Source organism: Ostrea edulis, chromosome 3 (assembly GCF_947568905.1).
Source record: "Ostrea edulis chromosome 3, xbOstEdul1.1, whole genome shotgun sequence".
NCBI classification, from domain to species: Eukaryota; Metazoa; Mollusca; class Bivalvia; order Ostreida; family Ostreidae; genus Ostrea; species Ostrea edulis.
In genome coordinates this window covers 36,285,251-36,303,382 of record NC_079166.1, presented here as the reverse complement: position 1 = coordinate 36,303,382, position 18,132 = coordinate 36,285,251, and the positions used below count along the sequence as shown (strand labels likewise).

The following is an 18,132-nucleotide window of genomic DNA, read 5'->3' as shown; positions in this document are numbered from 1 at the left end:
CTCCCCCTATAAACATAATCCCACCTCTGGTATACCCTTGGGTCCGTCTTTGCCCAACTCTCTATGTTGTATTACTTATAGGAGTTATGAGATTGATCACTGTTCGTTACCTTCACTTTACATATGTTTCATCTATTTTATAAGAATTATATTGATTTTTATGAAAGCAGATTTACCTCCTCGTCATGATTCGTAGAGAAGATTTACATACAAGACGCAGCTCACATCGACTCTCTCCTTGAAATGGGAATCTCTTATTTCTGATATGGTTGAGGTGTTACTCGACATATCATCATGTCCATGTACTATCAACAGTATTGGATATCCGTGTGGTGACGGTTAAACATGAAATTCACGATTACACGATAATCATTTTCTGCATGTAAAACTTTTATTAAATGGGCAACAGTTGAGGAATGGCGGGAAAAACCACGATATATGACCACATATAGGCCTTTGTTGTAAGAGCTATTGATGGTACATCTATAACACTTAAATCAGACAGAATCCAAACAATTTTATTTTCGAATTTGTCAATTCCACGAAATTTATACGCAAATGATCGTTGATATTCATGGGACCAGTTTGCTGAGAGGGTTTTCTGGGTCATCTTGATGACGCTCAGCATATTTTCTTCTGGAAATAAGCAGACCGGAACTCCTGAGATACGTCATTTACTGAACAACAAATGAATGGAAGAAATGTTTTTGAATGAAGAAGGTGTCGCAAACTAAGGCCTAAGTTTAAGTAGTCCCGGCCTTTAGAAAAAACAACGTGTACTATTAAAAAAATTCATACACCAAACTGTAGATTCATACATGTACCACAATTACTCAATTATGCCGATTCCATGACGTTTCTCAATTTTAGGTGTCAATCACAGTGTTATATAACCAAGTAGCATCATTTCGAACGGCAGAGCTTGTTTCAACTCTATAGTGCCAAAATATATGACTACGTAAACCATGAAAGCTGAAGTGCAACATAGAGGCCTTGCCAAAAAACACTCCTTCAACAGAGATACAACAAAGCTAAGAAGAACAATCAAAGGAGTTTACAGACACCTTCAAAAACGGTTCTTTTTGGAGCCACCAACATTTTTCAGAAAGAATCTAATTTGGTTGTTAATCTTATGCGAAAGAAAAAATCTGGTATGTTTTCGTAAGGTCGTCAGGTCTAGAGGTCGTCAGGTTTATACATTCAAGGGTATACAGGTCGTCAGGTCTACAGGTTTATATATTTAGGGTCTACAGGTCGACAGGTTTATATGTTCAAGAGTCTACAGGTTGTCAGGTCTACAGGTCGACAACTTAATATATTTAAGGGTCTATGGGTCGACAGGTCGACATGTTAATATTTAAGGGTCTCCGGGGTGGCATCTTGATATTTGTGAGGGGTTATGGGCAGACAAGTTGATATATTCAGTCTGTTTATGAGTATGCATGCCTTCAAGTCTTCTGTGTTATTGGAAACTAAAAGCAATTGATTTCAATTTCATATACAGAAATAAATGTCATAGCGCGTACAAGATTCGAAACGATAAAGTCGACCTGTATACCTGTCGACCTGTTCACGTGTAGACCTGTCGACTAGTCGACCTGTGGACGTGTCGATCTTTCGACCCTGTATTACTGAACCTTTAGCCCAACTGTACCTTTGGGACTAGGAGATCGGTATAATTTTTGTCATGCTCTAGACATCATTTACTATAAATCTGAATTAGTAAAGCATTAATAAAGCACTTTTTATGAGTCGAATTACTTCTGAAACATATGGAAAAAAAATACACTAGAATTACAAATACAGATACCCTATCGGATTTTTTAATGAACTGAATTACTCAGACACCCTATCGGATTTTTTAATGAACCGAATTACTCCTTAAGCATATTGTAAATATACATAGGGACTATAAATACATACACCATTCTTGATCCCAAATTAAATCGCATCATTTCAGCACACGGTTCTCTTGTTGAACGCTCCATTGGTAGATTAAAATATTATAAAATATTAAGTAACGTGTGGATGGAAAAAGAAGACAACTTTGTGAAGTTGTTTTTCTTGCTGCGGGTGTAGGTACAAGAACAATGATTAAGCTGTAATTATTGATGTGCCTGAACATAACTAGTGTAAAGGCCACTGTATACGATGTTGCATGCACCATTTAAATATGGATTTCTCCACAAGATAATTACTATTAGATGAATTACAAATATTCAGACTGAGGACAGGACACAATAAACTAAACAAACATCTGAACAGAGTGATGAAAGTGGTACCATCCCCAATGTGTCCCTGTGGTGAGGCAGAACAAGATACAACACATATACTACAGACATGCAAGAACCATCAGGCATTGAGACAAAGGATATGGCCATTACCAACAACCATCCAGAAAAAGCTATTTGGAACAGTGGAGGATTTACAGAAGACCACCAGATTCGTAGAGGAAGCAGAAATCCAAGTGTAGAGGCGAACGACAACAACAAGAAGAAAATGAATTACAAATTACTATAGAAATTAGTTGGCACCACTGTGTTATAGCACGTTTATTCCAAGTGAATGTCCTTTTTGTATTTACTGTACTAATGCTTATTATCTGCATTGTGTGAGTCGTCCTTGTGGTACATTCCATTCTGTACACAGAACAAACATGTCAAACAAATCTAAAAAGAACAAGTTTTTGTCCTTTAAAAAGGGACTGCAGTACATGTATGTAAACCATAGGTATGTATTTTTAACAGAAATTTGAAGTCTTAATTTGAAATAAACATGCGTATTCAAAGCAGATTCTTAAAAAAGAAAATCCTAATACACGTACATATTTCATTAGAAGTCTCCCTGCTAGAACTGTAATGAATATGAAATATTTGTAGGTTTGACCTTTGACCTCAGAATTAAGAGTCATCTTTGTATTTCATTTGTAGTTTAAAGTTCAAATAAAACAGAAGTGACAATGCATAATTAATAATAGAGAAAGTTACGGGGAATGTATTCACCTAGAGTTGAATAATTTTAAACTTTATTTATTTCCAGTTTGGGATCTTCAATTCCCTCTTTCTTGGGCATTTAAAGGTACAAACCTGGGTAGGAAAGTCAATGCCCTTCGAAAAATATCTGCATTCGCCTTTGAAACATAAATCTGCCAACAAAATATTCATGTGCACAATCTTGAATGTTTTTAAATTCAAAAGCCCAGTGCAAGAATATATGGAAGGTGAATGTAACGAACAATGATCAATCTCATAACTCCTATTAGCAATACACAAGAATAGATATGGGTTACCCCATATCCACGAAATTCGACTTTTAATTTACTCGTAGAAAATACTGTGACCAGTCTTGTTTCACTAGCAAACAGTGCGCACACCTGTCCTTGACCTTTTAACCTTGTAAAAAATGTACAATTACATGAAAAATACTAAAGAAGGGTAATTTAAAATCTTGTCTTTATATTAGCTGAAATATACATATATAGAGTAATGCAAAAATCAAGGTGAAAATCACTTTGTAGATATTTACTATGATACCCCCTTCCCCATCTAATTTTATTTCCTAGAAAATAAATTGCCCAATTAGGTTATTTCTTTTTTAATTGAAAAAATGCCCACCCCAGAATCAAATGTGTGTCCCCTTTCTTGATAATAAAAAATAGTAGAAATATCTCATTTCCAAACCTTTAATCCACCCCTCCTATTTTTGAAAATTTTCTCTGTTATGGTTATATATGTATTTTCTTATCCTTATGAATTCATAAATTTTGTACATGAGGATCACAACCTATGCACTTATTCAACAAGAAATGTATACATTGCCTTAATAAATTTTATTTATATATTGAAAAACAACAACATGGGAATCATTTTGAATTGCAGGGAATTTCGTAAACGAAAGACTTAAATAAACTTTTCTGCGTAAACCTTTTTCCATGCAAAAGTACCACGTAGTACCTCATCTACGCAATACCGAGCTGTCCTGCAGTGAATATTGCAGATGTAATTTTTTTTTACACGTTTTTCTTTAATTTGTTCACTGACAACAAGCAGAAATCACATAAATTGCAATATAAATGTTGATAAGTTGAGTACCTTTAAAAAAGAAAAACAAAACCTCGTCACTCGTAAATTTCTTACATGTGTTATATTTTTAGAAGTTGGAAAACCCCACATATATGTATTACTTTAATGAAATGATTTGACAGCCTTTTGTCTTTCAAAACTACCGTTACCAGTGGTAACCTGTTTTCCTTTAGATATCACATTTATTCTCTTTTCTGTTCAGTTGTTTTCCTCTGCTCTGATTACATATATTTAATACCAGCGTCTATGAAGCTGTGTCGACAAAGCGTCATATGCTTGTTTATAACGATCGATAACTCGTATTTGTACGTATTGTATAAGACTAATGCCGATGTCAAAATCATCGGCATATACCAGAAGTGCTCTGTTATATATAGAAATCCTTATAAAAAAGAAAGCACACACACACAAACACACACACACACACACACACACACACACACACACAAATTAATGATTAACATTCTCTCTCAGAAGAAATTGTATGATGATTCGAACAATAATCATGAAAGGAATATAATTGTCAATCGAAGAATGACCTATATATTTTCGTGAAATACACTGAGGAGGCAGCTAGCGTAGGAATATGAATACTTCTTATTTACGTTTCTGGTGAAAAAGTGATTTTCTTAAAATCATTTGACGTTAATTTTGTTTTCTTCTACGTATTACTAACACATCGATATTCTAAACATTTGCTGTAATGTTGTATCTGCTGATCATGAATGGAACTATATTTTTTCAGAGCAATTGTGTGAAGAGTACCTGAATCCAGTAATAAATCTTGAATAGATAGTATGCACTGATCGAATTTATTAAAAATAGAGAGTTGAACAAACACGGATCCCTGAATATACAAGAAGTGAGATCAGATTGGAGTAATGAGTAAAGTAAATAGTACATATCTGAATATTTACAAATGTATCATGCTGGTGATGCAGAAAGAAATATACAGTGGTGTGGTGATGCGTAAAATGCGCACTATGTCGAGGTACATAAATATTATTACTACAGAAACTTGATCTGAAGAGTCGGATGACGTCGAGTTGAAAGGCACGGATCATCAGATCACACGAGACGCGAAGCATATATAAGGTGTGTCTGAACCGCTGCGGAGGTCTAGAGCGTTTGCCCCGCATGCGGAAGGTCGGGGTTCGATTTCCGGCCGCGAGAGATCCCCAAGTCGTTAAAACAGGTAATGACAGTTCCATCGCCAAACGATCGGCATCAGGTGTGAATGTCACGGGTCCTCGGGTATGGATGTCCGGTGTCTTAGTAGATGTGGCAGCTTCTGATGATCCGCGCCTGTCAACGAGACGTGATCCAACTCTTCGGATTAAGTTACTGTAGTAATGATAAATATTTTAAATCCACATTTATATGATACAAAATGTAATCCAAATTATCAAAAATACAGACATACAGTGAAATTATGTTTTGTGTAGATGCAGTTGTGTTTGTGACGCGGCCAATATTTTAAGCAAAAAACATTACATTGATGCATTGTGACGTCATTATGACGTTATCAGTTTCAGAGGATAACAACAAGGTGGTGATCCAGTAAACCGGATCACACGCTGTGAAATCCACAGTATCAAAGAACGATACATTGATGGGTATATAATAAAATGGAATATACAATATGTGTGCTTGATATAGTGCAACTTTATTTCATAGATTCAAAATGGTTATAAAGAAAGTAAGCAGTAGTGCAGTGGTGGTCAGTAGACACAGGGAGTCAAATTCCATGCATAGCCATTGTACACAACTACCATCACCGTGATCAAAGTGTAATGATTGCAACAATCACAGTGCCATAAAAGTGACCCATAGAAATCAGTGTGAATTATCATAAAAGTATGATTCATTATCTGATTGTGATATTTCAAAGGGTAAAAGACAACATGATTTTAAAATATGTAGATGTAACAGTATATGTAAGTGTTGTATTTCCTGGTTAAGAAATGTGATAGTGAGTAACACTTTCCCCAGTGGTGTGACCTTGGTTTTGTGTCAGATTTGCACTATAAATTGATATTTCCTGGTTATGAACGTGCGTAATGGTGTTTGAAAAAAAAATTAAATTTTGTGATGCGTATTGCGAATCAGAATGTAACTAAAGAAGAGGCAATGTGGGTAACATAATCCCCAGTAGTGTGACATTGTATCATACGAAACTTGCTCTTGTGTCAGATTTGCACATCTATTGCTTTAAATTTCCTGGTTATGAAGGTGCAGAAAGATGTTTGAAAATTTCACTTTTTTGATGAGTATTTCAAATAGGAACATCTAAAACAAAAACATGCAATGTGAGTAACAGTTCCTGGCATGTGACCTTATCGCATACAAAACTTCCTTTTGTGTCAGATTTATAAATTCACACTTTCAAGAAATGAAATGCAGAGGTATGCTATAATGTTATGAAAACAGACCGATAATTCTGAAATCGAGTTCTTGTTAAAGCCAATCAATGCATATATTGGGAATGATGAAATTTTCTTACTGTGTTCTCTTATTTGGATGTCTTTATCATGTGAAATCTCTTTCGACCTTAGCCGGGAGTACATGCACATTTGAAAATGCGACGTGTATCTGTTGGTATCAAGAGAATGCTGTCTACGTCAACTGCTCAGGAGGAAATGTAACATCGATTCCTGGATTTAACGATAGTGTAATTTGGCTGGATTTGAGTCATAACAGAATTAACGAAATCCGTCTACAGACAATACCCAAACATTTGATACATCTTGATCTTTCTTGGAATGAAATAAAGAATGTGACGAGAGGGGTCTTCAATTCTTTACCAGAGCTCAGCTTTCTTGACTTATCGTATTGCAAAATACATTATGTTGAGGACGGGTCATTTAGTGATTTGCATAATTTGCGACACTTGAACATTTCCTTCAATAGGAACTTAGGATTTGCGTCACTGCCAAACCTGACCTTTCATTTAAACAAAACGAGGATTGGTTCCCTGCATTTGAATGGTATCACATGCAGGACAGGAGCAGGTACAACCCTAAAACGTCATCATTTAGATCTCATAGGAACAAATATTACAGAACTTTCCCTAGAGAGCAACAGATTGGAAATCTGTGAACGAGATGTGATAAAAAATTTACCAAAAACGTTAGAGTTACTTTCAATGGCCAAAAATAGATTGAAAACAGGCATATATGTCTTAGAATTTGCATTGATGACTGGTTTAAAGGTATTGAACACAAGTTTTCAGCAGAATCCGTTATATTGTCCGACGTGTGTGTTAGATTTATGTAGCGATAAAAAAGAAAATTCTGCAAACACAGCTGGTGATTCCATCAATGGTTACGAACAACATTACGATTATAATTCTCCCCGAACTATTAATTGGACGATACATTTTCCCCCAAATCTTGAAACATTTGATTTTCGTTCTAGTGCATTTTACTTTCGTAATACGGATGTTTCTGTAGATGCTCCAAATCTTCGACACGTGTACCTTCAAAACAATTTCATGGTGTCTTTGACTATGAATTTTCGGATGAAAAACAACAGTATATTAACCTTTGATGTTTCACACAACTTCTGCTCGCACGTGTCACCACAAATCTTTGAAAATTTTAGATACCTAAAACATCTGAATATGTCTCACAATGACTTGGACCAAGACCTGAAAAAGGACACTGAAGGTCAGCTGTTTAAGGATCTTGAGAGTCTTGAAATTTTGGATTTGTCATTCAACAAAATGTATTCGTTACCAAAGCATATTCTGAGAACTTCGAAAGGGATAAAGTACATTAACGTTCGTAACAACAGATTATCTTACTGGGAGGTTAGTGTGAGTGGTATGTCTAACTTAACATTGCTTGATTTATCTCAAAATAAATTGGTAACGCTTGATGAGAACGCTCGTACTAACATTGAGAGAGCTTTCAAACATTCCAATTTATCCATTGATTTGTCAGAGAATGTACTACAATGTTCATGCGAAAATGAAGAATTTCTCACATGGATGAGCGAAAACGAACACCATTTTATCAACATCGATAATTACACGTGTTCTCCACCAAAGGATCGATTTAGTTTTAAAACATTAAAAAAATCTGTGATTTCGTTGTCGAAATCTTGCAAATCTTATTTAGGCTGGTACATTGGATGTGCAGTGGCAATGGCAGTATTTTGTAGCTTTGTAACAGGTCGGTTGCTTGTCAAGAACAAATGGAAAATCCGATATATTGTTTACAAGTCAAAGCAGAAATTTGGATGGGTAAAGCAACCAAGTATACATGGGTCAACCAGCGTGAATTACGAACATGATATATTTCTGTCCTACAGTGGTTGTACATTGATGTTTGTACTGAATGAGGTCATTCCTCGTCTGGAAGGAGACAGGAATATGAAGCTTATCATCAGAGATCGGGACTATTTGCCAGGATTTCCAAAAACTGATAATATTATGCATAGTCTACAAGAGAGTCGAAAAACTGTTTGCGTTGTGTCCAAAAAATACTTGGAATCTAGGTGGCGCGACTATGAACTGAACATGGCGAAGATAGAAGGCATTGTCGATCGGGGTTGTTTAGATTTTGTCATACTTATTTTGTTACCGGAAGTGTGGAATAGCGATTATCCTAGTAAAATCATGGATCTGGTGAAGAGAAATTGTTATGTTGAATATCCGGAAGAACCGTGTGCCTATGACGATTTTTGGGAGAAACTGGTCAATATGATTGAAAGCTAAATTAATGTCATTGTATTGCTTCTGTTTCTGTTTCCGTATATATATATTTCTGTCGGAGCGAGGTGAAATATTACAATTTGGAATAAATGATGTATGTTTTTGAATCATTGCACATCGAATATTTTAATATGAGATCAAATATACGAGTGAAAGCACATGGAATACTGGCTGTCAGGTCTCAGAAAGGTATGCTTTGATGAAATGTAAACCTTTCACAAAAATTACAAGCATTCAATAAAACACCTATGGTGTGACATAAACACACAGATACAGACAATACTTTGGAGTCATATATTAGATAACCCAGTAACCCAGTAACTTAATCGCATTTATTAATTAAAACTTTTAGATTGTTTTTTTAAAGGATCATGTTCTGGGTATTTTTTAAATTTCAAGTCTTGTATTTTTCGAGTATTTAATTCTCTTCCCGGTCTGTAGCATTACCCCCCCCCCCCCCCGAACGTTTATTGTTCCATTTCTTATTTTCACGTTGATAAACAATTGATAAAAGAATACATATAATGTATGTAGTTGTTTGATGAAAATGGAATATTTCAAGAATGATTTAGTTGTAACCGTGTGTTAGGTTTATAACAAAGTCCTAAATATGTAAAGAAATCACTATATCACGTCATATGGATTATTGAAGATGTTATTCTTGAAAGACATCAGGAATATTCTAAAGCATCGTATTTTGTACATGTTGCATACATTGTAGTAGAACAAAATGAAAAATATAACCTAGTTGTCAAAATTGTTTAAGAAAAACATTTTTTCGGTATCGAAATAGTAGTGGATAGAAAACAAAGCATATGTCATTGATTCTGTGTTTATATTTCATCAACGTCATTTGTGATCTGTGTGGGGTTTTTTTTTCCCTCTGCGTGGAGTAGGATGTATGTATGAGATTCACGAACTGTGATAGGTTGAAGTACTTTATAATGTAATTAAATACTTTCAATTATGATGCCAATTCCTTCAATGAATTACAATTCCACTGTTATGCACAAATGTGATTGATGACTTAAATTATTCTTAGAAAAATTATTAAATACTCTTCAGTTACTTTGAAGTCATCATCAAACATATTGCTACAACACAGTATACTTCCACACAACAAACAACTTGTCACCAGTATCTTACAGATATCACGAACTACGCTTTATCAATCATCGTATGATTTTCAATTGTAACATCAATTAGGGTACATCTGCATGCATTGTGTTTCGGAATTTCAGGAACATTTTTTTTTTTGCAATGTTGAACGTCTACTCACCTTAAAATCAAATTAATTGCCGTTATCTTTTCTTGCACAAAAATTGAAAGGATAGACATTTACACTTTGACCAACTTGTCATGATCTGTATTAACATAGTTATTGTAAAACAACCCCTCAATTGTGAAGGCGCAATCGATATGTAATGAGAATTAAGGGTACACGAATAAAATATTTTGGAAGGTGTTAACAGTTTTTCCTGTGTAAGTTTATGAAATATTCTGTTTCTCAGCATCTTCATACAATACTATTAGTAATTGAAAATGAAAATTATATGAAAAGAAACAGAAAATGTAGAGTTTGCACAGAACTTTAAGATGAACAAGTGCACATAACAAACAACGATCAATCTCAAATGAAAGGTAACAAATTAAGAGAAGGCATCTAGGGATCCCCTGATACACCAACGGAGGAAGCATCACTGTTGACCGGCTATATTCCCTGTGAACCGAATATTTTGTTCAGGTAAGCGGAGTAATCCATAGTCAAAATCAGTATGTAAAGAACCGCCTAACAATTGGTACATCCAGGGGCCCTATTTTGTATTCTTTATAGGAGTTTTGAAAGTGATCACGGTTCGTTATCTTCGCTTTCCATGAAACACGTCGAACAGCATTTGATCAAATGATAACTAGTATTTGCAAATTAGATCACCATCACTACTATAGAATCCGACTTTTAGCGAAACTGTTGAAAACCCTGTGACATCAACTTATATGCCAATAGTCAGTAGATGAATAATCATATTAAATTACTCCTCCTAGGAATGAAATGTGATAAGTAATGCTTCTGTGGGATTTTTCTTTTCTTTCACTTATTATTAATGTTTTTGCTTTTTAATTCCCATTACCCTCCATTCTCCATTTTTCTTTCTTGTTTTTTTTTTTTAATTTAAATTTGTATATGAAGTTGTGTATTCAATCAAATGTCCTATATTATTGCATTTTGTCGATTCATTTCATATCGTTATTTATCATATGCACCAAATTCTTATATCAACATTTAGACTTGACATTGTACATTAAAGGAGAAAGCTTGTACATAATCCGTTTACTGTCTAATTCATGTGCTGCTTTTGACAATAAAATATTGTTGAAATCAAAATTCATAGTTGTTTGTTTTTTGCCATGAATTCCAGGTACAGTACCAACCAGACCCAACCTGACACTCAGGCAGTCCCAGAAAGCAGTTCGGAGACAGCTCTCTCAAAAACTGGGACTGTTCTGGGACTGCACTGGGACTGCTCTGGGACTGCTTTGTTCAGCCAAACTTGAACGAATCACGTGATATTATGATTGACAAGAAAGCCCCGTCCACCATGTATTAAGAATATACTCAAATCACTTCAGTAGTTTTTTCACTGCTTACTGACGCACTTTCTCTAGAGAACTTGTGAAAGTATTGGATGGAAATAGAATAACAAGAATATCTCCCTACATTCCGTGGCGGATAAGTATATAAAATCATGAATAAATATTAAACATTTGTACAGAGGTGTTTTCACATGAAAAAAAAAACTAACAAAAAAACAAATGCACCTACGTTGCAAACACACAATAATACTTTAGTAAAAGCACATTGTTCTCTCTTTGAAGTAATGGGAAATGGTGGATTGGTAAGCCCACAAGTACATTGTACCTTTATACTTTTTTTTCTACTTTGTAACTAAGTCTTAGTATCTTAACCAGAAAAAAAAAGATTCATGATTTTTTCTTTCCAAAATAGGCAATGTGGGTAACACTATGTCTAAACGTGTGCCCTTGGCTTTTTGAAACTTTGCTATCGTGTAAGATTGGCATGAATATAGGTTTGCACTTCCTGGTTTGATACGTGCATAACTAGTCTATACTGCAATGGAAACATATGATTGATAAAGCGAGTTCTCTTTAAAGCTGTTTATAGTGCAAATGCATCTTGTTTTTAATCAATGCATATAATGGAAATGAGGCCTTTATCGTATTTTGGATGTCTTTATCATGTGGAATCCGTTTCGGTCTTAGGCAGAGCATGCAATTTGAAAATGCGACGTGTATTTGTTAGTGATGACACAATGATGTCAAGGTAAACTGCTCAGGAAGAATTGGAAAAGGGATTCCTAAAATTAATGAAAATGTAGTTTGGCTACATTTAAGTCACAACAACATACGAGAAATCCATCCAAATAAACAGCTTAGAAATTTGAATATCTTGACCTTTCTTCGAATCATCTTACATATGAGAGGTAAATGTTCTTCAATTCTTTACCAGAGCTTAGGTGTCTAGATATATTGTATTGCGGTGTAAGTCATGTGGAGGAATGATCTTTCGGTGATTTGGATAACTTAAGACACTCAGATATTATCATTCAACAGAAACCTATGATTTGCGTCACTTCCAAATCTGACGTTTCATCTCATCAAATCGAGTATTAGTTTCTTAGTTCCCTGCATCTGAATGTGATGATGTGTAAGACAGCAAACCTACCAAAACCGTTAGATATATTTTCATTGGCTAACAACAGCAGGTGTGACCATACAACATGGGGTACCTACTCCTCCTAGGCACTTGATCCTACCGTTGGTGTTTCCACAGGTTTGTGTTTGCCCTTGTATTCTTTATTACATTTTTGAGAATAATTCTGCTATTTTCGTTTTTTATAACAGATTTTGAAAATGCATGTCATTTGAAAGTGTATGATTTCAAAGGTTATTCATACATATACGAGGGCGAGTTAATAACCAGCCTTTCCCATTTCCGATTTCCGATTTTCATGCCTTGTTTCAATACGTGTTTTTTTTTTTTACCTGGGTACAAAACTGCACACGCACCGAGGCATTCTTTAATAAGATATTGATGTCAAACATAGCTAGTGATGTAAAGGCATGTGTTTCATCTAAAGTTGAATACCTTGCAATAATTCGGAACTTCTATTTAAAAGGTAAAATAGGCAAGGAAATAAACAGCGGGTTAGTATTTGAATTTTCATATAGCGATGTCTTTATCAAGTGGAATCGATTTCAGCCTTAGCCAAAACATGTATATCTGAAAATGCAAAGTGTATCTGTTGTATCATCAACACAATGGTTTCCGTGTTAACTGCTCGGGAAGAATTGGAAAGAAGATTCCTAAAATTAATGATAATATAGTTTGGTTGGATTTAAGTCACAACAACATACAAGAAATTGATCCACTGAAACTCCTTAAACATTTAACATTTATCTTTTTTCCAATAATCTTACAAATGTGAAGAAATGTTCTTCAATTCTTTACCAGAGCTCCGCTTCCCAGATTTATCGTATTGCAGTGTAAGTCATGTCGAGGAAGGATCATCGGTGATTTGGATAATTTGCAACACTTAGAAGTTTCCTTCAATAGAAACTTAGGATTTGCGTCACGGACATTTGGTCTTTTCAAAACAAGGATAAGTTCCCTGCATCTGAATGGGATCACGTGTAACAGAGGAGCAGGTACAACCTTAAGATGTCGTCATTTAAGAAACATCCGATATTGAAGAACTCTCCCTCAATAGCAATAGATTGGAAATCTGTGAACAAGACGTGATCAGAAACTTACCAAAAAGTTAGAGGTATTTTCATTGGCTAAAATTAAATTGACAACAGGCGTATACCTCCTAGAATTTGCATCAATGACTAATTTAAGAATATTGAACGCAAGTTTACAATTGCACCCACCGAAATACCCGTTTTTTGTGATAGATAGTTGTCAAGATAAAGTGGAAAAAACAATTCGATGATGTATGCTCATGATTTCATCAACGATGTACAAGTTAAAGAAGACCATTACGATATTGATTGTTCTCTTAGCTTTAACTGGACGATATCTTTACCTTCAAATCTTGAAACATGATGCTCATTCTACTAGATTATACTTTCATGTTACATACTTTTCTGTGCATCCTTCAAATCTTCGACACGTGTAACTTTAAAACAATTTCTTAATGTCATGGACGGGGCATATACAAATGAAAAACTGCAATATATTAACCTTGGATATTTCAAACAACCTCTGCTCTCACGTGTTACTACAAAGCCTTCAAAACTTGAAACATTTACGACATTTGAATTTATCTCACAATGACTTAGGACGAGACTTGAAAAAAGACACCGAAGGGAAGCTGTTTAAAAATCTTGAGAAAGTTTAGGTTTTCGATTTGTCATTTAACAATATTTCTTATTTACCAAAGCTTCTTCTGAGAAATTCGAAAATGATTAAGTACATTAACGTTAGTAACAACCGATTATCTTACTGGGAGGTTAGTGTGAGTGGTATGTTTAACTTAGCATTGCTTGATTTATCTCAAAACAAATTAACAACGCTTAATGAGAACGTTCGCACTAACATTGAAAGAGGTTTCAAACACTCCAATTTATCCATTGATTTGTCTAAAACTGCGCTAGCATGCTCATGTGAGAATCATGAATTCCTCACATGGATGAAGGATTACAAACAACAATTCATCGACATAGAGAATTACACATGCTTTCCTCAAAACGATGGATTTAATTTTGAAACATTAGAAACACCTCTAATTCTAAACCCTAACATTTTGAGAATCTTATTTCGAGTGGTACATTGGAACTGCGGTAACACTGACTGTAGTTTACAGCTTCGGTGAAGGAAAATTGCTTGTCAAGAAATTTGGATGGGTAAAGCAACCAAGTATACATGGGTCAGCCAGCGGGAAGTACGAACATGGTGTATTTCTGTCCTACAGTGGTTGTACATTAATGTTTGTACTAAATGAGGTCATTCCTCGTCTGGAAGGAAACAGGAATATGAAGCTTACTATCAGAGATCGGGACTATTTGACAGGGTTTCTAGACACCGATAATATTATGTAAAGTATACAACAGAGTAAAAAAACTGTTGGAATCGTGTCGAAAAAGTACTTGGAGTCCAGGTGGCGCGACCATGAACTGAACATGGCAAAGATAAAAGTTTTTGTCGGTTGCGGGCGCCTAGACTTTGTCATCCTAGTTTTGTTACCGGAAGTGTATAATAGTGGTTATCCCAGAAAAATATTGACTTGGTGAAGAGAAATTGTTATGTTGAATATCCGGAAGAATCGTGTGCTTATGATGATTTCTGGGAGAAATTAACTGATATGATTGAGAGCTGAGGACGTACTTTGTTACACGTAACGTAGACATCTGTTGGACTACGATGAAAGGATCGATCTTGCGTTAACTTGGGCAGCCGGGTACTGTATTCGACGTTTGCCTTCAGATTGTGCAAACAAATATAGTATTACCTTCAGCCTCAACTGATGTTTTATTGTTATTTATTTATTGTTTGTTTGGTTATGAATATATGTGTTAAATAATTAATTTGAGACCATTAGCCTGCAATTACGTTCAGGACGATATACATGTATACATGTATATAGCGAACATATATCCTTGATTAACTGCACAAAAGTTCAATTGTAACATCATGTTCTTCCTTACAATTAGATGTGTAAGTGCGATTCATGTTTATCCTTACTTATAGTGCATATATCTTTATAACTATTCCTATCAAAATTGTATGTCTTACAAAATAAAAACATATTTAGTCACTTCCCAAGATAATGTTTCCAGTCTCTACACGTATCAGTAGAATCCTCTGAAAATCGTATGCTTTGGTTCGTCATGTTTTGATCTAAATTTTATTATAAGAGATTGATGCCTGATAAAAAGATGAATTCCATTAGTTTGAGGGTTGGGATGGGCTAAAAAATCTAGCAGGTTTTGTTGTCCGACATTGAAAATTAATTACCCTTCAAAGTGCATACGTATACTGTTCCTAGAACTTTCTGCTATTGGTGCTTGAAACAAAAGAAACCTATGTTATTTACAGTGTTATGTTCAACATTTATCACATTTCATTTGTTGGACGCGGTAACTTAGTAATTGAGAGGATTGCCCCTCACCCTTTTAGACGATGCCAATTTAATAAAATCTCAATTGGTAACATTATGTTCTTCCTTACAATTAGATGTGTAAGTATTACTAATTATTATTAAGCTAATTATTATTATGCAATGCAAAAAGGGATATATTGAGTGACTGCCCACATTCTCCCACCAATTTGTTTAACAGAACAAATGATTAAGAAGAATGTAAGCTTAAAAGTTACGAATGAAAACTATTTAGCAAGGCATTGAGCATTAATAAAAAAGGCTACACCCCCCTGTACAATTAAAGAAAATGAAGGAAGTTATTTTCGCTGTCATTCATGGTGGAAGGCCCTCAACAGTATCGACTGAAGTCAGCATTTCGCAAATTCTATAGTCGTTATAACAATCTAGTCTGCCAATGCACCCTATCATTGGGTCAAATGCTGTCTGACGTGTTTCACACCGATAGTTTGACCGTTCTTGGCACACTGATTTTGACTACAGATAACTCCGTTTACCTTATCAAGATATAGGGCTCACGGCGGGTGTGACCGTTCGACAGAGGATGCTTACTCCTTCTAGGAATCTGATCCCCCTCTGGTATATCCAGGGCTCCGTGTTTGCCCAATTCTCTATTTTGTATTCCTTATAAGAGTTATGAAATTGATCACTGTTCGTAATTTTCACCTTTCATATGTGCCTATAGAGCGTTTGTTTCGTAACTAGGAGGTAGTGACCGCTTCAAACCTAAGACGTAAACATATGTAGTGCAACCCAAACCATCGACATTAAGAAATGATAATCTCAGGTCTTTCAGATATGACCTTAAAAAGGAAAATCCCCTGTCGCGGCCATAGGCTGTCGGATCATGGATAATGTAAATATAGACAATAGAGCTATTGAGGAAACTCGAGCTATGATCGTGACATTTTTCTCCACTGCTTGATGTGGACATTTAGTTTTCTGTAATATATTTTGCTTAGAATATACTACATGTAATATTTTGTAAAAATAATTTTCACAAACGTTTGAGAATTGTCTTCACCCAACGTATGCAAAACTGACCAAAGTTTGCAACTACCTAATCCCCAATCAGTGCCCCACGAGAAGTAAATCACCTAAAAAGCGACAAATTCGTCAGTTATGCGTCGATAAATGAGACGTGTCCAATTAAAGAAGTGCAATAAAACCAATCATAACCATCTACTACCAAAATAAGCCACATTTCTATTATTTCGAACAACCTTTTACTCGTACATATATGTTCAAAATTCGCTCTATTAAAGAACATGTCCCACGTTCGTGAATTATTTAGAAGCTGGAGTAACTTTTATCCCAATACATATAAAATGATCTCCCAGTTTTTAAAGCAAAAGTCCAGATTTAATTTAACATTTCAATCGACTTCCTGTTTCGAAATATCTACTAATGAGGAGAGCGGGTCATGTGGTGCCGTGACGTCATCTCTCGCCGATCAGATTATTGTGAGGAAACCTGTTATTATTTAACTTCGTTGATACCAGTGTGGTAGGGGTAGATATCTTCTTTTTTATGACGAATTTGTTTTATTAAATATTATTCCATTACATTAAAACTGTTCAACAAGAAAACGACGAATGTAATTTATTGATATAGCCTATCGCATATAGTTCATACTGACATGCATGTACACGCATCTACATTAGGTTAAAATTTTGTTTATTTGCACTATTTATAATTTACAGTCATTCAATTGATTACTCATGTTCTTCATTTATATATTTAAATAAAAGAAAACAAACCAACAAATTATGCCTTGATGTGAAGATTTTACTTATAATCCACGCGTCTATCGAACGAAGTAAACATGGCGAAATCAAAATAGAAAACAGCTGCTAAAAATGATACGTGAATTAGGTAGAGCTTTCTACATATCTATCAAATATATGATATATATAATATTTAAATCATGAACGTAGTAAAAGGTATAATAGACACAACGACACCCCCCCTCCTGAATTATTTGCAGAAAGATGTCGCTCAATCAAGGTACATGTACTTTTCCTGTCTGGTGATGAGTTGAATAATGAATACCTATTTAAATATTACATTTTATATACTTCAACACAGACGGTTCAATGAGAGTATACTTTATATATAGGAAACACTAAACAGGAACCGGTAATTTTGTCTGTAA

At 34.9% G+C, this 18,132-nt stretch overlaps 1 protein-coding gene across 1 annotated transcript; it reads left to right on the top strand.

Moving 5' to 3' along the window:
- Positions 1-7,589: 7,589 nt before the first annotated feature.
- Positions 7,590-8,856, top strand: LOC125676975 (toll-like receptor 4). Its single transcript, XM_056160567.1, has one exon. It carries the CDS (start codon positions 7,591-7,593, stop codon positions 8,800-8,802), a length of 1,212 nt encoding a protein of 403 aa, XP_056016542.1. The 5' UTR covers position 7,590; the 3' UTR covers positions 8,803-8,856.
- The last annotated feature ends 9,276 nt before the right edge of the window (positions 8,857-18,132 follow it).

Coding starts and splice junctions, on each gene's coding strand:
- LOC125676975 (XM_056160567.1), top strand. CDS start 7,591: ATGAATTTTCGGATGAAAAACAACAGTATATTAACCTTTGATGTTTCA.